Here is a 27,154-nt window from a genome sequence, read left to right as displayed (position 1 = left end):
AGGGGCTCCGCAGTAAAATAAAACAATGATAACTACCCTAAACCACAGTATACAAGGCATATTGACATTAGAGAGACATAAAGGGAGGCATAAAGCAATCACAGGTGTTTATTGGGAGAGCTAGCTAAGACAACAACGGGTAAGACAACAACAGCTAATCAGAGTTCGAAGCTGGGGCCAACAGATAAACAAAATGGAGTACTATGATTAATGAACAGTCCAGCAGGCATCAGCTTTGTAGCCAGGTGATCATAGGGCCCAGTGAACAGCAATAGATGAAACAGGGAAGCCATTAGGTAGTCGTTCCTACGCTAGCAAGCGGGAGACATGGCGTTCATAAAAATAGCAGGCCGGGGCTAGCAGAAGCGTCTTCACCGATGTCCGGCAATGGCCGGTTGAGGGCACAATGGACGGAATTACGTCGGCAGACCAGTCCTGATGGATCAGCGTGGCTCCGTGTCGAAAAAGGGTCCAGGCCAATTGGCAAAAGAGGTATTGTAGTTGGAGTAATTTTGTTTTCTAGCCGGGAGATGAGCCTGGCTCGAGGCTAACTGGTGCTAGCTTCAGGACAAGGGTGTTAGCCACTATAGCCACTCGGTCGCAGCTAGCTGCGATGAACCGATGCAAAGGTCCAGAGCTTACGGCAGGAATCCGGTGATGTAGTGGCTTCTAGTCATGTTAGTGAAGAGTCCGGGAGGCATCAGCTGTGTAGCCGAGTGATTATAGAGTCCACTGAGCAGGCCGGGAGATGGGCCTGGCTCAAGGCTAGCTTCGGGGCTGGGCCACTCGGCAGCAGCTAGCTAGCTGCGATTATCTGGAGTAATGGTCCAGAGCTTACGGCAGGAATCTGGTGATGTAGTGGAGAAAAGCAGTCCGGTATGCTCAGGGTTGATATCGCGCTGTGCAGACTGGCGGGTATTATCCAGGCTAAAAGCGGCTGGTGTCTGAGCTAAAGGTAAAGGCCGCTAGCAGTGGCTAACAATGACTAAATAGCTAGTAGCTAATTAGCTGGTTAGCATCTGATGGCTAGCTTCTGATGGATGTTCTAGCTATAAGGTCTAAAAAATAGCATCTATCTATTGGTAGCTGAAAAAAAAGTATGAAAAAAATTTAATAAAAGCAGACATTGAATATCCCTTTGAGCATGGTGAAGGTATTAATTACCCTTTGGATGGTATATCAATACACCCGGTCAGCACAAAGGGTCCTTCCTAACTCAGTTGCCAGAGAAGAATGCTCAGGGATTTTTAACATGAGGCCAATGGTGACTTTAAAACAGTTACTTTAATGGCTGTGATAGATGAGAAAACGGATCAACAACATTGTAGTTATTCCACAATACTAACCTAATTGACAGAGTGAAAAGAAGGAAGCCTGTACATAATACAAATATTCCAAAACATGAATCCTGTTTGCAAAAAGGCACTAAAGTAATACTGCAAAAAATGTGTTATGTTTGGGGCAAATCCAATACAACACTCTCCATATTTTCAAGCATAGTGGTGGCTGCATCTTGTTATGGGTATGCTTGTATTCGTTAAGGACTGGGGAGTTTTTCAGGATAAAAAAGAAATGGAACGGAGCTAAGCACACGCAAAAACCTAGAGGAAAACCTGGTTCAGTCTGCTTTCAACCAGACACTGGGAGATGAATTCACCTTTAAACAGGACAATAACCTAAAACACAAGGCTAAATCTATACTGGAGTTGCTTACCGAGAAGGCAGGGAATGTTCCTGAGTGGCCGAGTTACAGTTTTGACATAAATCTACTTGAAAATATATGGCAAGACTTGAAAATGGTTGTCTATCAAATGATCAACAACCAATTTGACAGAGGTTGAAGAATTCTGAAAAGAATAATAGGATAATACTGTACAATCCAGGTGTGGAAAGCTCTTAGAGACTTACCCAGAAAGACTCTCAGCTGTAATCTTTGCCAAAGGTGATTCTAACATGTATTGACTCAGGGGTGTGAATACTTATGCAAATTAGATATTTATGCCTTTCATTTTCAATACATTTGCAAACATTTCTAAAAACATGTTTTCACTTTGTCATTATGGGGGATTTTGTGGGTAGATGGGTGAGAAAAAAATATTTAATTTACGTGTAATCAGTCCAGGGGTATTAATACTTTCTGAAATATTTGTAAGTTCTCAACATATGAACAATTGCTACCATTCTTGATTACTTGATAATCAGTTCATCAAATAGAATAATCCTCTGCTTAGAGGTCAGTAACTGTGGCCGTGTTCTGACCTGTTCTCCTCAGGGATGTGCAGGGCCATCATGGTGAGAGGCTCTCTACACTCCACCATCCAGCCGTGCCTCTCGTTCACACGGCCCGTCTCTGGGGACAGGAAGTGGTTGGGCATACGGCTCCAGATGACTGGGGTCAGCATCTGGACGTCCAGCCTCGGAGGACACTGGGGGACCGGGTTCCTACGCTCACTGCGGAACATGGCTGCCGAGATGGGCATGATGTTCTGCGGCGAGAAGAGAGTACAAACACTTACTTTGGAGAGTAGAAGGGTGGTCGTTTGAAGTGACGTGATAGGTTGAGTGAGAGAATTAAAGGGAAAAAAACATCCATAACAATTTAAAAGCAGACAGTAATGAGTTAACACTGTAAAAGCAGACAGTGACAAATCTACTTGAGTGATTCTCTGTGAGTCTGACCTTGAGCTTGCCCAGCTCCACTTGGAGCATGTTCTGACTGGAGGGCAGGACAAAGACAGCTGGGAACAGTTTCGTGTTGGGCTCCACCTGGAACAAACAACCAGTGTCACAGACGAAGCCCATAGCAGTTTGTACTTTTCCCATTAAGTCCATTAACCCTTGACATGCTTCTGGGTAAATAAATACATGTTTACACTGTGAATACATCATCTCACCTGGTAGAAGGTGTTGATCTCTTTCCCGTTGGCTGTGAAAGTCATGAGGCCAGTGTCCAGGTCAATAAGGCAGCCAATCACAAAGTCCTCCTGACTGACACGGGTCTGCTGGGAGCTGCTGAACTCCCCTCCCCACACCATGTAGCAGTTACTGCGCTTCATACTGAGGGAGACAGGAGAGAAAACAGTACGCTAAGATAATATCTTAATATCTCTGTGTGTTTGTGTATGTGTGTGTTTGTGTGTGTGCCTCACCTGTCATGGATGTTGCCTTTGTCATCTCCCACGGTGACAGTGACATTTCTGACTTTACTGAGGTCAAAGTGCAGGTCGTACTGGTGGTAGTCCGGGGTGATCCAGCCCACCCACACACCGCTGGGTTCTTGTCCCGCAATCACTCGCACTGAATAATAGTACTGCACACAGAGGAAGTGGGCAGAAAACATGACTTAACAATGGATTGAACTAAACCAAACAACAAATAATAATCATCACTCCAAATGGTGAAGAGAAGTGATTATCCAATCAGAGAGTTAGGTTTAGACACTAGGGTCTGAAGAGGTCACATGTAAAAGGTCATACTGTGGTGGTGTTGAGGATGATGTCGTCGTCATCTCGATCGTCTGGTACAACTTCCTCCATCAGGCGGGGCATGGTGGGAACAACAGGGGGCGGAGTGAAAGCTGCCTTCTTGGCCTTGAACAGGAACCTGAGGGGCACACAATGTGGCAGTGTAGTAGGACCTCCTATACAATATGACTGAGAAAACATGACAATTATTTACAGTTAAAATGCAGTTTTCAGCAGTTAAATTCAGGAAGTCAACTGAAACTTCCAATTTAATAGGGTAAAAAGGGCATCTGTGCTCAACGATTTCTCAATTAACTGAGAAGGAGAAGATATTTATTTCAAAGTTTTTCCATTTTTCGAATTTTCAATTCAAATCACTTCCTGAATTGGCTTACTTCAATTCAAATTGACCCCAACCCTGGTTTTCAGCATTCACTTAACACTTTTTACCAACAGAGTTGTTGTAGCCTGTCCAAAGACTACTGTCTTTCTCTTTACCCATCTGACCCCTGCTCAGTACTGACCCCTTCTTCTTGCTCTTCTCTGTAGAGGCATCTTTCACATTCTCTCTTCCGTTGACGGAGATCTCCTTAGGCACAGAGGGCTCCTTCTCCTCCTCCTTCTCTGTGCGGCTGGCAGACTTCTTCAGCACCTCAAAGTCAGAGTCGGGGTCAACCTCCAGAACCTCGTCCTCAGGGATGGTCAGAGCTCGGGTGAGGGGGGTGGTCCCGGCCATAACCTTAAAGGTCTCGTGGAACTCCACGGGCATGCTGAGCCTCAGGAACAGCAGGTCTGTGTTGGCGTTCTGAGAGCCAAAGGTCTTGTGGGTCAGCTTCAGACACGGAGCGCTGTCCACTGTCCCATCCACACGGGACACCTACAAAGGGCACATGGGACGGTGGAAATCTAAGAGAAATCTAACTTTGACATTTGTCCATTTACGATCATGTAATATGGGAACAGAAGCCATTTCTAAGCATAACGAGCCACTGTTACTGAACAAGCTATGCTGTACCTCAATGTGAGGGTGTTCTGTAGGAACAGGGATGAACTGGGGCAGGCTCTTGCTGAACCACATGGTGATGTCTCGCTTCATGTTGATGGCGAAAGGCTCAAAGCCCTCCTGCAGGCCACAGATGGTGAAGTAGCGCAGGCTGCTGACGTTCTGGCCCAGGTTGAGCCGGCCAACCTGAGACAGGCCCAGACTACACACAGGGATAAAGCCTGGAGACAGAGAGACACAGTTTAATGAATGGCATAGATTTAAATGACACTGAATCATACTGAATCATACTATTCACCTCTTAGGCAGCAGATCCAACCTACAAGGATTTACCTGCCACAGCAGTCACTCACCATCTCCTGTGTCTATGTCCTTGAAGGCCATCTCAGAGCCAGAGTCGCTGATCAGCATCTCTCCGTTCAGGGTGAAGAAGATGTTCTGCTCTACCAGGTCGATCATACAGCCCACCACGTCACCTGGCAACCAGCTACGACCAAACGGCTCATTGCCCACATGCCAGCGCTGAGCCTACAAAAAAGAAAAGTCAAAGTTTAAAAGTAGGACACATTAGTAAATGTTTTCCCTAAAACAGACACAGAACAGATCCTTCATCACCGACCATACCTTGAAACCATTGAAGACATAGGCCAGCTCATCCGCCCCCAGCTCTGTGTCCGCGCGGACACTGGGTCGGGCCCAACCCACTCTCATATCCCCCACGGTGACAGCCTCAAACTCAAAGTACCACTTCCCCTGGGTCACCGCGTATGACTTCTCAGCCCGGAACACACGGATCTTATTTCCACGGGAATGACCTTCCCCATTACCACCTTGCACAAACAGAGATACAGGTGTCATTATTAAGATGATATATATATATATAGCAGTCAGGTACATAATTATTGGCACCCGTGTCCAGTAGTATATATATGTATGTGTGTGTACAGTATATCTCGCTGTATTTAACAGGACTAGTGGCTAGTTCAGTACAGTACTGAAATATGAACAACTTGGCAGACAGACAGACTCACTGCTCTCCTGGTCAGGTGGCTCAATGTTGTAACCGTAGCCGATGAGAGTGCGGACAGCTGCACAGACAGTGTCTCTGTTGGTCTTCTTGGTCTTTTCGTCCAGCAGGTTGTACGGCACCAGGCGCGGGTTGCGCTTGCTCATAATGTCCTGAACATGGAAATAAAGACTTGAGATCAACTCAAACGATTGTGGGAGTCATAGATTGATTCTGTAAGTCCTGGACTTACATCTTGATACATCTTAGAAAGAGTGATACTGTACTAGCTCCACAAAATAAAACTGATTATTATTCTATTTGTCTTGAACAGTTACATAAAATGTTGGCTCCGAAAACATCCCAACTTCAACGACTCATGAGTCAGGTATGAATAATGCTTCACCCGGAGTTCAACTTCTATAAAGTACTATAGCTGCGTCACTTTAGGTGAGCTTGTTGTGTGCCCACCTGCACGCCTACGTGCGCATTAAAACCCACCCCACAGAAACACTACTGATATTCAATAGTCCTTGTTTGAAAAGGACTTGAGCTACAGTATTACCACAGGTTTGGCCCTATCTGCTGTGTGCGAGTCTCCTGCGAGAACCAAGGACAGGCAGAGGGAGGAAAAGCTACCTGTACAATGCTGTAGGTCCATCCCTGGTGGACCCTGTCACGAGCCCACACGTTGTGCCCATTCTCTGCCAGTCTCTCCACTAGGTTGGTCTGGTTGGGTGTCAGCTTGACATGGTTGAGGTCCAGAGGGGCAGGCTTGTATCCACTACTCATCATATACCTAATGGAACAAACGGGATGTCATGATTACACTAGTAAGTCAGATGTCATTATTGCTATTCTATACATCTCACTAAAGTGAACCGGCCTCTACCTAAATGTCAATCCAACATTTCACAATGCTCAGATCACGTAAAACAATTCACTTTTCAACCACGTAAGTGAATATCAGAGAATAATGGCGTCGTGCCTAAATAAGTCAGATCACAATCTTGAGGTATCGCTCACGTTTTGGGCATCTTGATGTTCTTCAGGTTCTCCTCTGCTTTCTCATCCCCCATGCCCACATGACAGCCCAGCGCCAGCAGAGTCCTTTGAGGAACAGAAGGAGAGGTGGTGAACACCTAGCACACACAGACATACTAGGCTGAGAGGGCGTGTCCAAGACCTTGAGAATGCGTGTCCATGACCTTGAGAGTGAGTGTCCATGACCTTGACTCACTTGAGTGTTTCTCCAGACATTGCAAGGTTGTAATTCTTCTCTGGCTCTGGCAGGCTCTGGAAATCTACCAGACAGGGGTGCAGTTTCTTGTTGTCATCTCGGAACTGGAGGAGAGGAAAGAATCAAGACGTTTGCCAGATTGGACTAAATAGATATCAGTAAGTCATGTGATCTCACTGAGGCAGTACGGGAAGCACTCACCGACCCGTAGGTCCATCCTTGTTCAATGCGAGTGGCGGCCCATAGCTCATGGCTGTTTTCCGCCAGCTTCTCCCGAATGCGCTCCAAGTGAGGCGGAAGCACAATCTGAAAGGACAACGCGGTGAATGGAGGCAAGAGATAGGAGAACGAGATGTGCACAGATCATTCAAGGGTTTTACCTGTACTGTGTCCACAGGGCAGGGGGTGAAGGCGGTGTGCGAGAGGGACTGTGTAGGCCCCAACAGATTGCGGACACCATTGAAATCATGCTTATACTCCTTGATGGGCTCAATACGCAGTCGGTCCTTGGGCAGCACAGCCTCATAGCATGGGGCATAGCCTGGCGGTGGGAGGAATTTGAAGTCCCCATGACGCCCTCCCAGGAGAAAACGAACCCTTGGCGTTTGCGAGAAGAACATGAACAGTGATCACTCATTTGACATCACTCATTTTCTTAAGACTCATTGTAAAATGACAGCAGCTCTATAAGCCCCATCGACGGTTCTCACCTGACGCCTGCAGAGAAGCTGACGACAGGGAAGAAGAGGCCGTCCAGGTTGAAGTTCTCAAACATGCCCTGCACCGGGTGCCCGTTGATACGGAACGAGATGCTGGGCACGCTCAGATCCAGGCAGCAGCTGACCACATCGTCTGCCGCTAGGATGTGCATGTTAGGGGAGGCGACATGCCGGAGGACTCGTCCTGTGGAGACACACGGATCTATAAGATGTCAACCAGTAATAGAGTTCTGTATTCTAAAGCGAGGCCCTGCGTGCCGTACCTGACCACAGGTGGAGTCCATCAAAGGCGTAGGAGTAAAGGTCGTCGCCAACCCCGTTGCCGCCCCAGCCCTCACCACCCCCAGGGTAGGGGCTGTAGCCCTCGGTCAGAGCCCAGCCCACACGCAGGTGGAAGGCCTGGGCGGTCAGGAAGGGCTCTACATAATCCACCATCACCTCAAAATACCACTTCTTATACTGTGTGGATCCCTCACAGGTTCCGAGGAAGATGTTGGGTCTCACACTGAGATAAAACACAGTTAATGGTTTGAAGGAAAAAACGAATTGCCTTGGTTGTATTGTCACAAAGGATATTTAGTACGACCAGATGTCTAGATACCTGGTGACATAATTGATGATGTTGGACTGCAGGAGGAGGTCGCGACCTGGAAGCAGATTCTCGGTGATGAGATTCTGATTGGACCTTACAGCCACACCGTTACACACACACAAAGAGCAGAGCACATCCAACACCTAGGGAGAGAGAAAATTCGAAAAATCAGCTCTCAAATCATAAGGAGATGGACTGTCAACAACATATGAACACTTCTCTGGATAAGCACAGGCCTAAATAATACAACTTAATAATAGTAATAATAAATATTAAAATAATAATAACAAACTTCAATGACCTGCACACGCATTCACTGACCTTGTGATTGCGTCCATGCTTATCCAGTAGAGAAATGATAGATTTAATGTGGTTCTCCTGGATGATGTTCAGGACCTCTGGACTCTCAATCAGAACGCAGTACAGCACCTCCAGGATGCCTGTGGTGAGCATAACACGCAATGAAACACAGAGGGCACTCCCGTAACACATTCAAGTCAATGTGATTCTGTGCTGAAAGGTGACGGAGAGTGTTGTAGTGGGACTTAACCTGAGGAGGCCTCCAGACGGTCCAGTTTGCTGACCAGCCAATCCAGGTTATCACAGAACAAAGCACAGTTGGCCCGGTTACCTCTGATGAGAGAGGCTTCACAGGAAGAGAACGACAGCGATCAGAGCTAGGTCATGTTCAGATTGAAAGGGCATGTTGCCACAGTAACCACAGCCATGCAGAAACATGATGGGACCTGAAATAACGGGATGAATAGAAGGTCACATACCCAGCAGCTCGTACAGGAGATTAACGATTTCCTTCCAAGACTCGGCAGCTTCCTCCCCTGCAAACTCGGAGAAGTGGGCCGCCGTGTTGTAGACATTGAGTCTGTCAATACAGTCCAGCACCAGGGTGATCATGCCCTGTGTGGAATGACACAAATAACATAGGTACACCAAAGGGAGGAGCAGTGCGGGGAAGAATATTTTCAACGTACAGCACATCTTCCTCATCTGTTGTGCGTGAGCACTGACCTCCTCTTGGAAGAGGTTCTGTCTGTTCTTGAGGGAGCGTAGTTTGGTCTGCTTCTCCTCGTGCTCCAGCTCCTCCTCAGGGGGCCGGAAGTAGAAGATGAGGTCCTGCAGGGAGAGGGCCACTGAGTCCATGGGGAGAGACGGGGGGCCTGAAGAAGACTTGTTCTTCCCACTCAGAGAGTCCAGCGCTCTGGAGACATAGGGAACAGGGAAAAACGTCACTGTACTGACCATGAGGTCAAACACTAAACCAAGGCGCTCCGCCCCTCCTGAAGGATAACAGTAAGTCAAAGTGGTCTATACATAATAATGTGTACAAACTCAAGAGATTCCTAGCTAAGTATTTTCTCAGATAGCCATAGCAAACGCATTGGGAGTGGAGAGGGGCCGTACTTAATGAACTGAGTGAAGAGGCCTGCTGTGTTGTAGATCCTACTTAATTAACTGAGTGAAGAGGCCTGCTGTGTTGTAGATCATACTTAATGAACTGAGTGAAGAGGCCTGCTGTGTTGTAGATCATACGGGCAGCCTGGAACTCCTCTGTCTGGGAGCGGGCCACGGTCAGGGCATCGTCCATGTGGCCCTCCTTATGAAGGATGGCCTGAGAGAGACATTGACAACAAGGATAAACACCAGTTGCACTCCAGGGGAAAGTGGAGTATTTGAAAAGCCTGAGCAAAATGCATTCACAGTAAATCACTATATTACGGGGTCTTCATTATCTCTTAGCATTCCCTTTGTTGTTGTTCTTCCTGTCCTTTAGCTCAGGTGTTTTTAGGCACCTTGCAGCACGATTTCTCCATACCTTCCTCTTAAGAGGTCCCAGGCGAGCGGACTTGGCATCGACAGAGGCGTATGTAAGCCAGAGGCCAGTGGAGACGTGCTGTACAAAACACATGGACTCCCCATACTTAATCTCTGGTGTGCCCATGCCCTCCACATCTCGTTTCTGAGCCACCTCGATCTTTTCCTGCAGGTTGGAACACGGAACAACAAGGAGAAAGAATGACTATCAACAGCGCTAGGTACGGAGGGATGACATGAACACTGCCAGAAGCTTTTGTTCCATTCTATGAAAAAGGACCACGTGCGTTTTTCACACTGCTCTTTATATTAACAGAGCGCCGTTCGGGACGACCCTGACCTTGGAGATTCTGAAGCAGAAGGCTGACATCTTGGCGTTGGCTTTTTCAGGGTCCACCACCAGCAGTCCTTTCTCTTCATCCAGGCAGAGATAGCGGCCTGTGGTTATATGACGCACTCGGAACGACTGGCCCCATTTCATGTGACCTCCACTCCATCTACACAGAGCCACAAGTACAACCCCAAGGAGAGAACTCATGTAAGACAATTGTAATGTTTTTTTTGTTACATAAAGCTGATGAACAGAAGGGCATCCACTCACCCAATCCGGAGGGGTTCTAGTCTCCATAGTGACCGGGCATGGCTACAGACAGCACCCCCTTCATAATGAGCAATTCTGAAAACAGAGATGGGCTGTTAGTGACAGATGATAAGGTATCTGATTAAATGTGGAATAATTCAACAGTTTATCACCTTCGCTGGTTGTCTCCTTGCTCGGCAGCAGGGATAGCCAAGCACTCGTCCATGTGACCATGGAACAGTCTCAGAACATAGCCTCCAGTCAGAAAGCCTGAGGGGATAATGTTACATCAACAATGAGAGAAAGACCAACTCAATCACCAAAGAAAATGCAGTCCCCCAGTGCATAACTGCAGCAACAGAGATATGCACTGTGAGGCCGTATAAATTATCCACTGTGGGGCCATGTGTGGTGCTGTCTGTATATTAAGCACTGTGTGGCCGTTTTAAATTCAGAATATTTTGATTTATGTTAGCTGTCAGTCAAACTGTGCAAAAGTGAAACCGAAACTCCGCAGTTAAGTTTAGGSATTAATTCAGAGTGGTTAAGGTAAGGTTTAAGGATTGGGATAGGGTTAAAAGGTCAAAGTTACAAATAAAAATAAGTGCCTTGCACTGGGATTGAACCCGCGATCCTCTGTGCGCCCATCAACAAGACCCTAGCACGAGCCTACTAGGTGGTATTAGGCGCTTGACTCGCCACCTAGTGGACAGTAGGAAATTGCAATGGAAATAATAAAGACACCCAGGCATGGTAATCTGTTGCCTGCAGTTATGAGTCACCCAGGAGTCATATTCCACACGAGAAAGACATGGCAGTCAAGTGTAGTGTTTCTAGATGATCAGCTAACGACTATGACATAGAAAAACAATCAAAACATATACACACCTTCAGCAAGCTCACAGCCAGACATCACAGGGCTCATGGTCCACAGCGTCTGCATGAAGGAGGCGTCCACCATGAGATCACCACTGGCATAGGAGAGATGCTGGAGAGAGAGAGAGAGACAGAGAGAGACAAGAACATGTCAGCTCCATCCCTAACCTTGGTCTGAAAGTCCACTTGGCAATGTGTCACCAACGTGGCTCACCAGGTATCTCTCAGAGGACACGCTGACCAGGATGAGATCATCTCCCACCCTGACCTTTTCTCCCTCTGACCTCTGCTTGGACGCAGGGTGAATGGTCCACCAGCACGCCTCCCCTGTGGAGGAACACTTGTGTCACTCAACTGAACACTGTGCAGAAAATTAATATGAGCACTGTTCTCTATGGTAAAGGCCATACCGGTGGAATCTTCCTGTAAGCCCACATCAAAGGCCAGTTTGTCTGTGAGTGACCTTGAGGTAGTCAAACAGCTGAGGTACTGCAGCACACAAAGAGTAAAAATTACACACTGAATAATGAAGCGCTAATTGAAAAGCAAACCCATGTAACTGCAAAACAGCCTCCCACACTATCTCCCACACTACCACCCACACTAAAAACATAAAGGGCTGGTATAGTACACATTCAATGAATGGGACTTATGTGGCTATGACGAGTGAGATAGAGGGAGAAAGTGTGGGTGTGGGTGGTAGTGTGGGTGGTAATGTGGGAGATAGTGTTGGTGTGGGTGGTAGTGTGGGAGATAGTGTGGGTGATAGTGTTGGTGTGGGTGATAGTGTGGGTGGTAGTGTGGGAGATAGTGTTGGTAGTGGGGGAGATAGTGTGGGTGGTAGTCTGGGTGAGGTAGAAGTAGAAAGAAGTGGATGATAGTGGGTTGGTGAAATGAGAAACATGTGAGACTACGCAGTGAGACAGAGGAGGCTGATTACCATGCTGGAGTGAGTGTGCTTCAGTAGGATGGCATGGCCATACAGCAGGGTACGGTGGCCCCCTCCTTGAGATGACTGGGCAGAACACAGGAGAGCGAGGAGTTAAAAATCCAACCGAAGAGAGTCGTGTATGATTCAACATTCAGCCTGCTAAGGTCAGGCACACAGGACTGTTAAAGACTGAGGAGGGAGACAGGAGTTGAGGAAGTCATCCTCCTCGTACCAAACTGAGAACAACGTGGCAGGCAACAGAGAACCTGTGTACTGAAGGTGTCTTGGCTGAGAGGAGTCAGAGAGCCCACCACAGAGAACCAACACAACAGCAAACATGTCTACATAGTGTCAATACAAACCAGGGGTGAGTGGAAAGGGAAATTGATTAACAAAAGTCAAATGATTAACAATACTGGAAGCAAGAAACAATACCACAGAAAGTCACATGTCACATTTAACTGGAAGGCAGAAAAACTGACATTCAGACAATCAAACAATATTGTTTCTTCAACATTTGTTATAATTAGTGGTTATCATTTCCACCGTCAACGTTGTTATCATCTTGATTATTCCATGAGTAAGTGGAGAGTCGGAACACAGCGCAAGACTGACTTCTAGGTCAGATTTAGTGAACCTGTGTGTGCGTGTGTGTGTGTACGTGCGTGCGTGCAGTTTGATATTTAAGGTTACACTTTGCCCTACATTCCAGACTTTGTGAAGATTAAGATGAATTGGCGTGATGGTTTGGTCAAACCCCAGTAACTCACGGGATGACGGAATAGCAATGATTAAGAAAACGTAAAGGGCTGGTCTGGTCCACATTCAATGAACGGGACTTATGTGGCTGTGAGGAGTGAAGATGGGAGTATGATGAAGGTTGTATAGGAGACTTTCAGAGGGACAAGGTCACAGGGCAGTAAGAGCCCTGTTTCAAACGTCACCATCCAATACTAGGTCTGTGGTCCATGATTCTGCTGTTGGACTTAGTGTAGAGATTATACGGCAGCCAGAAGCCCTCGACGGCAGAGAGCTTCTTAGTTGCTCCTGTGTTGCTGACAGGAATCCTTCCTCGAGTGTCATCTGAAACGCCGCTCGGTATTTCAGCTATGACAACACTGAGCAAAGTGTGGAGTTAGGTAGTATGAGTGAGGGCAGACGAAAGAGGCGCATCACTGCTGGAGACAGGGACATTGGGTGAGAGGTGAGAGCACTCTCACGGTAGACAAGGGGTGGAGGAGGAGGGGAAAACTTTGGCGAAACGTGACAGGAAGGGAAACATGAGCAGACATACCCATTTGTCCAAATCGACTGCCTATGGTTGGCAGGTGGGAGGTGAGGGGTCAGAAAAGAGACAAAACGAAGTTAAGTTGCTAAATGAACAAGAGACCTTGACATAATATTCATATTTCAAATGCATCAGTGATGTGTCATTAGCACATAACTATTCACGACAACGCTACTTTTACAACGATGTGTCGATGACATAAGAGAGGATGTTCTCACTACCATATAAGGCATAACAGTATTTTCTGAAATGTTTAACCAAAAGTACTGATTCCCATATTATGGGAAAAACATGACATCTGTTGTAATAGTTCGATTCAGAAAGAACTAAGCTCACCAGACACTACACAAAGACCACCTCTATTTTCCAGTCAAAGAAAAACTATTTCCATGTACTGTACACTGAGTGATAAAACATTAGGAACACCTTCCTAATATTCAGTTGCACCCCTTTTATTCCTCAGAACATCCTCAATTCATTGGGGCAGGGACTACAAGGCGTCGAAAGCGCTCCAAGGGGTGCTGGCCCATGTTGACTCAAATGTGTCCCACAGTTGTGCCAAGTTAGCTGGATGTCCTTTGGGTGTTGGACCATTCTTGATACACATAGGGAAACTGTTGAGTGTGAAAAACCCAGCAGCGTTGCAGTTCTTGACACAAACCGGTGAAGCCTGGCACCTACGACCATACCCCGTTCAAAGGCACTTCAATCTTTTGTCTTGCCCGTTCACCCTCTGAATGGCACACATACACAATCCATGTCTCAATTGTCTCAAGGCTTAAAAATCCTTCTTTAACATGTCTCCTCCCCTTCATCTACACTGATTGAAGTGGATTTAACACATGAAATCAAAAAGGAGTCATAGCTTTCACCTGGATTCACCTGGTCAGTCTATGCCATGGAAAGAGCAGGTGTCCCTAATGTTTCGTACACTCAGTGTATACTGTAGAATTGTTTAACATCAGATGCAAAAGAAGCTCCTTTAATCCCACAGAACCATCAGCCCCTCTGCTGGTCTCTTACCTCATTGAGCTCCATGGTGTTGGACAGCATCTCCTGTAAGGCTCGTACCGACAGGGATTGCTCCAGGATGAAGCAGCAGATCGCCAAATCAGGTGGCACATTCTACAACACAACACATCTGTCAGCAAAACCCAGGGAACGGCAACAACTAGCATATAGATGTAATCAGAGTGTGGAACGTGGTTCTCTCTACCTGAGCATTGGAGGTGGTCTCCAGGAAGCAGAGGCGGTTCCCAAAGCCCTCACATGAAAGACACAGTTTGATCTGTTCTTTCAGAATGGAGGCAGTGCATTGTAGCACAACCTGGTCATCCTACATTCAGGAAGAAAAGGGGTCAGAGGCCAAAACAGATGACGCTAATCAGCTGAGCTAGTTTATATCTTCATTATTATTTAATTGTTTTACATTAAGATGTTTCATCACTTGGGTAACATTTCAAAAGTAGTATTTTATATTTAACTTGCCATTCATAACCTTGATAGGCCCATATGACATGAATACTGGCCAGGGGTAGAGTTACAGCCAAAACCCATTTAGAGGGGCTTAAGTGTGGATGTGTAATGGTTGTAGTGGAAGAGAATATAGTAGAAGCGTGAATACGATTCCTGTGCACCAAACAGGCATATTTTATGTCACATAAGAACAAGGCTGCAACCCTGACCAACATATGGTAACAATAACGAGAGTAGATAGAGCCAGCAGAGTGATAAAGCCGTCGTAACGGGGAGCCTAAACATAGTAGGTCAAAAAGCAAACAAAGAGTGGTCAACAGACCCTCTCCGGTCTTGAATCTCACATTCCTAACCTTCACATCCACATTTTCTCTGTCATTCTGCTGTGCCTGGCCCTACCCCTGTCCTAACACTAATCTCCTTGGTAGTCGGACTGTGGGTAAGCACCCGCTCCTCCCGGACCTCTATTTCAGAACCCTGCACCTGCTGCTCACACATTCCTCTCAGTGGAGCAGTGGATATTTGAGACCCAGTCAGTCTGGCATAATAATTTGTAATGCACTCACATAGAGAGCAGTGAGACAGACAGACCCGGAGTCAAACTATCATTCTTAGGCTGACAGCTCAAGTCACACTAAATCTGGCCAAAGTCAACCATAGAGACCAGCCAGAAGTGGGTAAAAGCCATACTCCTTCGTTATGACAGAAGAACAGGGGACACCGGTAAGTTGTTGTAACAATAATCTTTTTACAAAGCCTACAGTGCTGTAGAACTCAGTGTCCTTCAGTTCATTTGTACTAGTACTACCACTGTCAATCATACCAAAACAATCAGAACACATGACATATATACGACGCCATCACTCTAACCTGGCAAAGATAATATAAACAAAAGCACTTCATCATACTCAATGTGTAGAGCGAGTGCAGTTCTCATAGGGCCAGAACTAAACAGGTGCTCCCATGGCCCTGGCTATAAACCTGCTAATCCCAAGACTCCGTAAATATAGAACTCAGCAGAGTTCAAGATGAACAGCATCAATGCAAGTGACGGGCAGCCTCTCTCACACCTCCACATTCAGCTGACCAACTCAAGAAAACGGTTCCCTTCTTGGCGAGAGCGTCATCTTCCACACACTGCTATAACCATAGCCACGGTACACTCACACACAAATGCATACATGAATACAGTAGATGTCTTTACACTACTTTATGTTCATTGTAAGTACTGTACATGTCTGCGGGCGGCTCTCTAATACAACTCCAATAAGAATCTAACCGACTCAAGTAACGATCATGAGAGAAGCACTAAACAGACTTAAAGGCCCAGTGCAGTCAAAAATGTGATTTGTCTGTGTTTATAGAGACACTGAGTGTACAAAACATTATGAACACCTGCTCTTTCCATGCCAGACTAGCCAGGTGAATCCAGGTGAAAGCTATGATCCCTTATTGAGGTCACGTGTTAAATGCACTTCAATCAGTCTAGATGAAGGGGAGGAGACAGCTTAAAGAAGGATTTTTAAGCCTCGAGACAATTGAGACATGGATTGTGTGTGTCTGCCATTCAGAGGGTGAATGGGTAAGACAAAAGATTTAAGTGCCTTTGAACGGGGTATGGTAGAAGGTGCCAGGCACACCGGTTTGTGTCAAGAACTGCAACGCTGCTGGGTTTTTCACATTCAACAGTTTCCCGTGTGTATCAAGAATGGTTCAACACCCAAAGGACATCCAGCCAATTTGACACAGCTGTGGGGAGCATTGGCGTCACCATTGGCCAGCATCCCTGTAGAACGCTTGAAACGCCCCCAGTTATTGACACTAACCGGTGCCCCTGGCACCTACTACCATACCCCGTTCAAAGGCAAATATATATTTTTTTATCTAGTCCATTCACCCTCTGAATGGCACACACACAATCCATGTCTCAATTGCCTCAAGGCTTATAAATCCTTCGTTAACCTGTCTCCTTCCCTTCATCTACACTGGCTGAAGTGGATTTAACAAGTGGCATCAATAAGGGATCATAGGTCAGTCTATCATGGAAAGAGCAGGTGTTCTTAATGTTTTGTATACTCAGTGTATATTTCCACACTATGAGGTTGGAATACTACTGTGAAATTGATGATATTGCCATTTTAGTGTAATAGCTGTTTGAAAAGACTGCATAACATTTCAGCCTGTTGTAGTGGGATGGAGTTTTGGAATGCCTGGTGATTGAATGAATAAACCAATAACATTAAGGTTAAGAACCTTGCTCACGGGTAGATCTTTCACCTAGTTGGCTCAGGGATTCAAACCAGCAACCTTTCGGTTACTGGCCCAACACTCTTAACCACTAGGCTACCTGCCACCCCAATAAGAAAAATAGTTCTAAACTTCTCTGCAAATAATAGCTAGTTTTCCATTTTCCCTTCCCCACTAAGACCACTCCCAGACAGCCTTAACAAAATTATTGCTTGAGAATTTGCTTTTTACTTAACAAGAAGCCATTTTTGTTTTAAATTAAAATGGGCAAAAAAATAACAGTAAGGTACTTAATTGTTACCCCCAAAAAAGATTGGATATTGATATAAAAACAGCTGCTCTGGACCTTTAACAAAGCAGAGGCAATGTAGGACAAAGCCAGCCTGCTCTGCTCTTTATATGCAGCAGGCACTATAAAAAGAAAGTGTTTGTGTTCTGTGGTGAATAATACCTCTACAAGTACACACAACACCCCATCTCTGCCTGGCATCAGTCAGGTTTGACACAACAATACATGTTATATAAAAGCCTTGCCTTTGAAATATGATTTAGCCCCAAGTCAGCATGGGAGTCCCTAATGAGGAAAAGAGCTCTGCCTAAATCGAAACAGGAGAGCCTTTTTCAGAGTCATGTTGCATGCCATGCTCTTTGTCAATGTCTTGTTGTGATTGTACATTCTATGTAGCTTACAGGTAGTCTTTGAGAGAGATATATTCACTTTGAAAATAATGTGAACAGTATCTAATACAGTATGCCAATGCCTGTTCCCCAAAATATCCGTGCTTAGCATTGGTACATTGTTTCACTTGCGTACTTGTTTCCACTAACTCGTTTCTCGGTGTATCTTAATATAACAGATATGAAATGCTACATGCTTGATTCATCCGAGGCCTTTGGTCCCTGTGAGAAAACCTTTACCCCATCAGTTTTCTTGTGTCTGCTCCACCATGTCCCCAGAGGTTCAGTGAGACGCAGTGCGAGAGTGTCTCTCCACACTGGCTCAGTGGTATGAAAGGTTTAACCCTCCACAAGCAGGCCAGTCTCTAATTACTGTACAGCTGAAGACGGAATTTCATCTAAGAACAGGTCACAACACACCATTAGGAAAAGGTGTCTAACACAATACCTCTTCTACATTCAGAAGATGAACAGTGTGGAAATCAGCATCTTTATCATACTGGTCTCAATGGTGTTGAGACAGTCACTAAATTGCTATGAAGACATGCCTTCTCTTGACTGGACCAACGTAACCTACCACTCCTTTCTATCATGCTGCCACCTCATGACTTGATATGTCAGTAAACCCATATTACTGTACCTAAAAGTAAAAACCAATATGATAGTCAATCTGATTTCGCATCCCATTACATCTTATGTTCATCATTCTTCGTTTTTTATTATTACTACCCCTCGTTTTCATGCGTTTCTATTTGCCAGCGTCAGCTGTTACTTGGCACCCAGCAAGCTGCCCAACTCCCAAACAGTAACATTTCAAGCTGCTCTGGTATATAAATAGATAACAATGCAGACAAGCCCAGCACCTGTCCATGTCAATCTGGTCTTTCCAAAGTCAAAGGGAAGCCATTAACAAAACGTATGAAACTTAAAACATTGGACTATAAGTTACACCAAAGTCACACATTAGACCTACGGAAAGATAAGGCAACTTATCGTAGCTATACTGCAGTATGGTTTCTCTCACAGCCTTTTCAGTTACAATCAAAACGAACAGCGCAAAAGGGGTCCAGCATCACTCACCGTACGTAAGAACTGAATCTCCTCCTCTCCATCTCCTCCTTCCGCCATCCTCTAATGTATTACTTATCACTCTATTCTCCCTGGTTGTTCCTCAGCAAGCCTCGCTGTCTCTCTCCCACCTCTTTTCTCTCACTCCCAGCGTCTGTCTGCGTGTGGGCGTACTGAAGGACAATGTAGGTCCAGTGGCTATGGCTGTGTGATGAAACAGCGTGACAGTTAACTAACTCCTGCTCAGTGCAAGATGAAAAGGGAAAAGTGGGTGGAGCAAACTGTAAAACATTGTGCCACCTTTACGAAGTCCTATAGAATTGTTGTACCATATTAACAAATTTACTGGTAAACGTGTCAGATTTTAAATATCTACAATATGTGTCAGTGACCAAGCCATAGCCTAAAACGTTAGCGTTGTTGCATTAGTCCCAACGAGATTCCCATTGGTGAGGTCTGCAACAGGTTTGTGAATACACAGATTTTTTAAACCTCGCTACTTACTAGGTCAGAAAAATGAAGTCAACCTCTAAACAATCAGGAAAACGCCTCTAGTTTTACTAAGAGGGATAGACTAATCTGATATAAATTAATAAATCAAAAATTAAAAGAAATAATTTTATTCAAACTGAAATACATACATTTACACAAATTATATATAGTCAGATATGTAAAACGCTACTTGACAATAATAAAATCTGCAATCAGCAGTTGCTACATAATATAATTTACTTGATATGATAATGATATTTACCCATTGATTGACAACTTAGTGACTGTTGTACACCATCAGAACCCAAAATAAGCTTATTTTACTCCAATGTTTGAAAAACAAAGTAAACAAACACGATATAGGCTCAATACATGATTAAAACTATAATTGTTATATTATGGACATGCAGTCCTTGCATCCATAGCTTTGTCTATACATTTGAGAGTGGTTACATTTCTCCAGCCCCATCCCTCAGATTTTTACCGAAACAGGGAGGCCACTTTGTTATTGTTCTACTGTTGACTGCCGCTTTAAAATACTACTTTTCTAGGATAACCTATCTTGGCATAACAGAAAATTACATATAAAAAAAACAAAACACATGGCATTCTTTGTGCGAGTGATCTTATTTTCCCAATTTTTAAACCCTACTACTCAAGACCAATGCGCTAGTTACGGAGTACCATTTAGTCTGTCCTGTACCCCTCAGATCTGTAATGGGTCCCCTGTGGCCATGCTAATCTCATGGACGGGCCAGCAGGGCGAGTCTCTGTAGCGTCTCTTGGTGGCCGGGAGCCTGATCTGCAAGGCTGGTGATGGAGAGAGTTCAACAGGGAGCGAACCCCCATCACTCTCACTGACCCCCATGTCTATCTCTATAAAGCCAAAGGTCGTGACAGAGGTAGGGGAGCAGTTAGCCACTAAGTGTGCAGTGTAGAGATCAGTTGATGTTGTGTCTATTGGTGTGGGAGAGGGTCCACTGGGAATGGGAGAGCATGTTTCTGTTTGAGAGGGAGAGGAGGGCTTGGAGGGAAAAGGGAGAGGGAGTTTGACTTCTGTACTTTTGGACTCCTGCTGTAGGGGGGCCATGGTCTGAGGTGGAACATCTAAGACTGTGTCGGTCAGAAACGGTCTATTCACCAGCATTGGAACTGTGATGTGTTTGTCYTGCTCCTCCTTTGGATTGCATGTATTCAAGTGCATCTCCAGCAGATCATGTAGCTCTGACTCCTTAGGTTGTTCCTCCACCGGTTCCAATTGTCTTTCCTTGAGATTCAATTGTGATTCTTTAAATTGCCCTTGGCAGGATTCCTTGTTCTGCTTTGGATTGGGTGACGGAGGAGCGCACAAATCCTGGATGGTCTGCATGAGGTTTTCCTGTTGTAGTTGAGGAGTATGTTGGATTTCAAACTGTCCCACTTGGGCAAATTGATAAACACTAAGAGTTGGCTCTAGAGGTGGACATAGGACTGGCTCACTGAGGCTTTGAAGAACCACTGGCACCTCTTGATTTTTAGAGGCTTGTCCTGGCCAAGGTCCGGGAACACCATCATGACTGATGGAGCGTCCAAACCGCCGCGCTCCCTGCCGGCGCAGACGTACAACGCTCCGCTGACCTCCCTCCCGCTGACTCTCATGCAGGACATCATTGAGCTGAGGTTCAGGGGGCCTTGGAGGAACCCTGGGGTTACGGAGCAGCGTTGTCAGAGCGTTAAACCGCCTGATGCGCTCTGCTACAGACATGTGTGTCCTCTTAAAACCCAGTCCTGACTCTGTCATCTTCTCTTTCTTCACCGGCAGTTGAAGTGCGTCCCCAGAGACTCCATCTTCTTTCTTGATCATCCAATCTGTTTTCTCTTTCTTGTAAATTTCATCTTGAATCCTCAGTTGGTCCAATGTCACCTCTGGCATACTGATGGAGCGACGAGGTTGACGGGGCTTCTGACTGACAGATATATCCACTTCTGACTGCTTCTTGCTTAGACCCACGTCTACAGGGTCCTCCTTTATCCCAACCTGCTCTGGATCCCTCAATACATGGTTTGTTTCATACTGTCTAACGGTTTCCTCTATCGTCTCGTTTTCCAACTTGACACCAGAGCATTCACATGATTCCCCAGCTTGTGTCCTGGTAGGTGAGTCCAATGTYGCGAGATCCAGGCAGTGATTAGGATTTTCAGCAAAGCTGTAATTCAGCAGATCAGGGTCATCCTCCACTTCATTCCCCACTAGAATTGAATACAGATAAAATGTCACATTGAGTATTTAAGTGACTAACATGTAGATACATGGATGTAACTGAAAAAAATAATATAAAAATCTAAACCTTGTCCTGGGCCATCAGTCATTATGACAGGAATCCTGGATGGTCCAATCTCAGAGCTGGATGCTTCAGTCATACCATCAGTGACCATTATACTGCCCATGATCCAATTCTCAGTGTCATTCCCAATGGACGTGGGGGAAGGGTCCTGAGAATAAAGTCATAGAGAAACTAGATAAGTCCAACAATAGAGCTCAGCGTCAAAAGACAAGCATGAGCAACGTGAAGACCCAGTGTTATGGACATAATATTGGACAGCACCAGACTTACAGGGCTGCTCCAGACTGTCATGTTGAAGAATCTAAGAGATGTCCTTCGATGGGCCTTGTCCTCCTGCACCGGATGCCTTCAGGAAACACAGACACAGTCAGACACAAAAACAAGGCAATAGACAAATAGAAGAACTAGAATAAATGCTTATGATGCTTTAGATTGACTTGTTTGATGTTTTTTGATCTTTCTTGTGATTCCTCCTCTTCTCTGAGGCAGTGAGAGTGACAGAGAGCTCGTGCTCCCTACTGCCCTCCACTCCACTCAGGACAGAAGTGTGACTACGGGTAGGGCTTTGGCCGACCGCCGCCTCGGAATCTACTGGGACAGTCAAAACATAGAACTTGTCATACCGCATCTTATGCGAGTGACTAAAAGCTATACTGCAGTACAGGCTATAAATACATCACCATTGGAGGGTTGTTTGCTCATGGATTGGTTGTCTTCTCTAAGGTCATGGATAGAGCGTCTGTATACAGAGAAGGATAATATTAGCTCCATAAAGTATTTAAAAACAAAACCTCAGAGATGTGGTTCATCAAAATATACACTACCRTTCAAAAGTTTGGGGTCACTTAGAAATGTCCTTGTTTTTTAAATGAAAAACACATATTTTGTCCATTTAAATAACATCAATTTGATCCGAAATACAGTGTAGACATAGTTAATGTTGTAAATGACTATTGCAGCTGGAAACAGCAGATTTTTTAGGGAATATCTACATAGGCATACAGAGGCCCATTATCAGCAACCATCACTCCTGTGTTCCAATGGCACGTTGTGTTAGATAATCCAAGTTTATCATTTTAAATTCTAATTGATCATTAGAAAACCCTTTTGCAATTATGTTAGCACAGCTGAAAACTGTTGTGCTGATTAAAGAAGCAATAATACTGGCCTTCTTTCGACTAGTTGAGGATCTGGAGCATCAGTATTTGTGAGTTCGATTACAGGCTCAAAATGGCCAGAAACAAAGACCTTTCTTCTGAAACTCATCAGTCTATTCTTGTTCTGAGAAATGAAGGCTATTTCATGAAATAAATTGCCAAGAAACTGAAGATCTCGTACAACGCTGTGTACTACTCCCTTCACAGAACAGCGCAAACTGTCTTTAACCAGAATAGAAAGAAGAGTGGGAGGCCCCGGAGCACAACTGAACAAGAGGATAAGTACATTAGAGTGTCTAGTTTGAGAAACAGACACCTCATAAGTCCTCAACTGGCAGCTTCATTAAATACTACCCGCAAAACACCAGTCTCAACAGTGAAGAGGCGACTCCGGGATGCTGAACTTCTAGGCAGAGTTCCTCTGTCTAGTGTCTGTGTTCTTTTGCCCATCTTAATCTTTTCTTTTTATTGGCCAGTCTGAGATATGGCTTTTTCTTTGCAACTCTGCCTAGAAGGCCAGCATCCCGGAGTTGCCTCTTCACTGTTGACGTTCAGACTGGTGTTTTGCGGGTACTATTTAATGAAGCTGCCAGTTGAGGACTTATGAGGCATCGGTTTCTCAAAGTAGACACTCTAATGTACTCGTCCTCTTGCTCAGTTGTGCACCAGGGCCTCCCACTCCTCTTTCTATTCTGGTTAGCGCCAGTTTGCGCTGTTCTGTGAAGGGAGTAGTACACAGCATTGTACGAGATCTTCAAAAACAAGGACATTTGTAAGTGACCCCAAACTTTTGAACGGTAGTGTGTGTACATTTTTTTTTTTTTACAGACAGTTAAATGCAAGTACCTTTTTTTAGCAGAGCTCTCAACATCAGGGACAGGATCTTCAGTCGATTTTCGTTTAGATGTGACTGGTGATTCAGGTGTGTTGTGGTGAGCGGTCTTTGTACTTTGCTGGCCTGTGAGGTCAACGTTATAAAGTCAGAGGCAACACACTTATTGGCCCTTACTGACGACAATCCTTTCAGCATCACTTTATACTAAAAGCATTTGAACTTTGCAACCAGTTAACAAGCAGCAAAAATCATATCATTACCACAACATTATGCACGTACTGTCTGGGGGATGTAGAAGGCCAGTGTGAGTGCGGCCTGTCTTCAATTTACTGAGAGCATCCACAAATATCTCTGGAGAGATCAAGCAAAAAAATTATAATAATCTGAATTGAATTCATACATTTTCCAGCAACGTATTTATTCTGAAATGATTATCACAGTATAAACCTCATTATCCAGTCATTGCAAAACTCTCACCTCCAACACTGCGCCTCCTTTGATGTGCTAAAAGTCTATACACACCAAGTCCTGCCCTCTCCTGAAACCTCCCCCCATCAACTGGGGGTGTGGAGGACTCTGCTACTGTTGCCATGTCCATAATAGAAGGGGGGACAACACCTGGGGACATATAGAAGAGTGAAATTAGTATCAACTTTAAGTCTAACATCCATCATCAGCTACTATACAAATGTATATTTCTCTAAACTTACCAATCCGATCAGCGTGTATTATGAGTTTCTTGATCACTGCTGCTTGTCTATGCAGTCGTCTCTCTGTACCTGCGGTCAGTTTAGAGCCCCCAGCTGGACAATGTAGCAGATTAGGTGCAATCACAAGAGCCAGATTGCCCACTTCCATACGATTCTCTTTACATCTAGTGAATGTGAGGGATAGGAGATGGAGAAACTTAGGCACAGAGAGACATAGACCTCCCTCTCTAAGTCCAGATAAAAGAAGTCATCATGAATTTCTGGAAACAAACCTTTGAGCCGTCTGTCTCAGGAAAGTGCAGAAGTATCGGAGGGCCCGTGAATGCGACGGGGGGAACAAGGCTGTGAGAAGAAGAGCTCCATCCTTGCCCTGCTCCTGCCCCCCCTCCTCCTCTAAGCCCTGTGCACGACACAGTGGCACCTGTAGATCCATAGGGATGAGGGGCGAGGGCAGCTCCCGTAAGAACTGCTTCACAAGAGACGCCACATCACAGGGCTGCAGAGTGGCTGAATGTGGCAGAGAAAAGACTGTCTCCCCCTGCTCCAGGCCAGCCTGTCATGAGGAGGTAGAGCGTCAACATAGAAAAGATAGACCCATGGAGGTAAGAAAATTGACATTCCTGCACATCCCTCCTGTGCCGCCTCACCCTCAGAGCTCGCATCCGACTAAACGACCCGGTCTTTCGAAACAGCCCTTCAGTATGAAGATGCTGGGATAAAAATTCACAGGCATCCACCAAGAACCTATGGAATAGTTAGATCACTCAAATGGAAGTTAAGTCATGACCAACCAAAACTTTGGGCTTTCAGTTGTTCATTGTAATCAGAATAGGCCGCATTAGATATTTTTTTTTTTATCACATCTCCCAGTTATGACTGTATTTAAAGCAACCATACAACTCAAGTTTACATACTTTGGCACTGTCCCACTCATATCAGTTAAATCACACTGTGGCAGCATTATCAGGTCCCGACCAAAAGCAAATTTAGATTGGTTCTCCTGAAAGACATCCATCAACAACAGATCATGGTGATGTGCTAAAAAGGCGTTCAACGACAAATCAATACCTCAACATTGGTCGTTTGCAAATTATGAGTAAATTTGAATATTTAAGAAACGTGATCTTGACAGTAATCAATCACGTAATCAATCAAGTCATCAAAAGTCTGTGGCAGCATATAGTGTTGTGGACAATGGAAAACATGCTTTATTGACGCATTGAGGTTGACTGTTGAGCAAACATATTGGCCTTGTTGGTTACCTGTCTGACAGGGTCGCTCGTGTATGGCCCATTCAAGAAGTTCTTCCAGTTTTTCACGCGAACTCCAGATGCTTTCAAAGCGTGTATCACGGCCACCACGCGTAGACGGTCGTCCATGGGGTTTGGCATTGGTAGATCCAGTTAGGATGTGTTCTTTAAAAATTAAATAAGTTGAAAGTAGTGGCTTTTGAAAACTCCATCACTATTAAAAACCGACATTTCGGCAGAGCTAGGTAGCAAAATGATGTAGCCTACGTTGTTGCGCGTCTTTGAGCCTTTCATCCCGCCGCTATCAAATTAGATACTTCCGGTCACCTGTGCCCAAATAAGGCGTAATGTAGGTGTGATGGGCACGGTTCACAGAGACGCTTGTCTGTTCTGAAGTCACAAATGTAGTTTGAAATGGTCAGTACATAATGAAAAAGAGCCCCATACATACCCGCCCTACAGGAATTGACATATTTCACATTTAATGACATTGATTCATAGGGCCTTTTCTTAAAAGCGTGTTAACCCTCGCAAGGCTGCCGGCCCAGACGGCATCTCTAGCCGCGTCCTCAGAGCATGCGCAGACCGGCTGGCTGCTGTGTTAACGGACATATTCAATCTCTCCCTATCCCAGTCTGCTGTCGCCACATGCTTCAAGTTGGCCACCATTGTTCCTATACCCAAGAAAGCAAAGGTAACTGAACTAAATGACTATCGCCCCGTAGCACTCACTTCTGTCATCATGAAGTGCTTTGAGAGACTAGTCAAGGATCATATCACCTCTACCTTACCTGTCACCCACTTAAATTTGCTTACTGCCCCAATAGATCCACAGATGATGCAATCGCCATCACACTGCCCTATCCCATCTGGACAAGAAGAATGCTGTTCGTTGGCTATAGCTCAGCATTCAACACCATAGTACCCTCCAAGCTCATCGTTAAGCTTGAACCAACTGGGTCCTGGACTTCCTGACGGCCGCCCCCAGGTGGTGAAGGTAGGAAGCAACACCTCCACTCCACTGATCCTCAACACTGGAAAAGGAAATACCTAGTCAGTTGTTCAACTGAATGCCTTCAACCGAAATGTGTCTTCCGCATTTAACCCAACCCCTCTGAATCAGAGAGGTGCGGGGGGGCTACCTTAATCAACATCCATGTCTTTGGCCCCTTGGAACAGTGGCTTAACTGCCTTGCTCGGACAGAATGACAGATTTTTACCTTGTCAGCTCAGGGAGGCTACCTGCCGCTACTGGGGCCCCACAAGGGTGCGTGCTTAGCTCCCTCCTGTACTCTCAGTTCACCCATGACTGTGTGGCCAAGAACGCCTCCAAATCAATCATCAAGTTTGCAGACGACACAACAGTATTGATTACCAACAATGATGAG

The 27,154-nt window shown here is 45.4% G+C and overlaps 2 protein-coding genes across 3 annotated transcripts in view; both read right to left on the bottom strand.

The window, feature by feature from the left end:
• LOC111950321 (ryanodine receptor 1-like) overlaps positions 1-19,187 on the bottom strand; it is a 74,273-nt gene extending 55,086 nt beyond the window's left edge. The window contains exons 1-35 of the mRNA XM_070434616.1: positions 19,011-19,187; positions 14,746-14,865; positions 14,553-14,654; positions 13,536-13,556; positions 12,251-12,325; positions 11,721-11,799; positions 11,525-11,637; positions 11,323-11,422; positions 10,608-10,704; positions 10,456-10,530; positions 10,195-10,351; positions 9,856-10,020; positions 9,530-9,651; positions 9,051-9,240; positions 8,804-8,939; positions 8,575-8,670; positions 8,346-8,464; positions 8,034-8,167; positions 7,696-7,937; positions 7,424-7,616; positions 7,094-7,310; positions 6,915-7,019; positions 6,714-6,817; positions 6,500-6,583; positions 6,113-6,272; positions 5,499-5,646; positions 5,092-5,297; positions 4,821-4,995; positions 4,480-4,688; positions 3,989-4,341; positions 3,477-3,603; positions 3,150-3,310; positions 2,895-3,057; positions 2,680-2,766; positions 2,260-2,486 (exon numbers count right to left, since the gene is read on the bottom strand). Of these exons, the coding sequence (XP_070290717.1) occupies positions 2,260-2,486; positions 2,680-2,766; positions 2,895-3,057; positions 3,150-3,310; positions 3,477-3,603; positions 3,989-4,341; positions 4,480-4,688; positions 4,821-4,995; positions 5,092-5,297; positions 5,499-5,646; positions 6,113-6,272; positions 6,500-6,583; positions 6,714-6,817; positions 6,915-7,019; positions 7,094-7,310; positions 7,424-7,616; positions 7,696-7,937; positions 8,034-8,167; positions 8,346-8,464; positions 8,575-8,670; positions 8,804-8,939; positions 9,051-9,240; positions 9,530-9,651; positions 9,856-10,020; positions 10,195-10,351; positions 10,456-10,530; positions 10,608-10,704; positions 11,323-11,422; positions 11,525-11,637; positions 11,721-11,799; positions 12,251-12,325; positions 13,536-13,556; positions 14,553-14,654; positions 14,746-14,865; positions 19,011-19,058 (4,910 nt within the window). The 5' untranslated portion in view covers positions 19,059-19,187. The remainder of the gene's footprint in view (positions 1-2,259; positions 2,487-2,679; positions 2,767-2,894; positions 3,058-3,149; positions 3,311-3,476; positions 3,604-3,988; positions 4,342-4,479; positions 4,689-4,820; positions 4,996-5,091; positions 5,298-5,498; positions 5,647-6,112; positions 6,273-6,499; positions 6,584-6,713; positions 6,818-6,914; positions 7,020-7,093; positions 7,311-7,423; positions 7,617-7,695; positions 7,938-8,033; positions 8,168-8,345; positions 8,465-8,574; positions 8,671-8,803; positions 8,940-9,050; positions 9,241-9,529; positions 9,652-9,855; positions 10,021-10,194; positions 10,352-10,455; positions 10,531-10,607; positions 10,705-11,322; positions 11,423-11,524; positions 11,638-11,720; positions 11,800-12,250; positions 12,326-13,535; positions 13,557-14,552; positions 14,655-14,745; positions 14,866-19,010) is intronic.
• Positions 19,188-19,665: 478 nt separating this feature from the next.
• Positions 19,666-26,687, bottom strand: LOC111950194 (uncharacterized). 2 transcript variants are annotated; one of them, XM_023967602.3, is made up of 13 exons: positions 25,779-26,687; positions 25,431-25,516; positions 25,164-25,260; positions 24,789-25,069; positions 24,517-24,680; positions 24,284-24,424; positions 24,086-24,157; positions 23,818-23,929; positions 22,495-22,553; positions 22,252-22,405; positions 22,085-22,160; positions 21,818-21,962; positions 19,666-21,719 (listed from the first exon to the last, which is right to left on the bottom strand). In XM_023967602.3, the coding sequence occupies exons 1-13, from the start codon at positions 25,905-25,907 to the stop codon at positions 20,197-20,199; spliced, it is 3,039 nt and encodes a 1,012-aa protein (XP_023823370.1). In that variant the 5' UTR covers positions 25,908-26,687; the 3' UTR covers positions 19,666-20,196. The 2 variants fall into 2 exon arrangements, with proteins under 2 accessions (XP_023823370.1, XP_023823371.1); XM_023967603.3 differs by having other exon boundaries at positions 22,252-22,402.
• Between the last annotated feature and the right edge of the window lie 467 nt (positions 26,688-27,154).

The sequence above is a fragment of the Salvelinus sp. IW2-2015 genome, linkage group LG23 (genome assembly GCF_002910315.2).
Source record: "Salvelinus sp. IW2-2015 linkage group LG23, ASM291031v2, whole genome shotgun sequence".
NCBI classification, from domain to species: domain Eukaryota; kingdom Metazoa; phylum Chordata; class Actinopteri; order Salmoniformes; family Salmonidae; genus Salvelinus; species Salvelinus sp. IW2-2015.
This window is presented reverse-complemented; position numbering and strand designations above follow the sequence as displayed.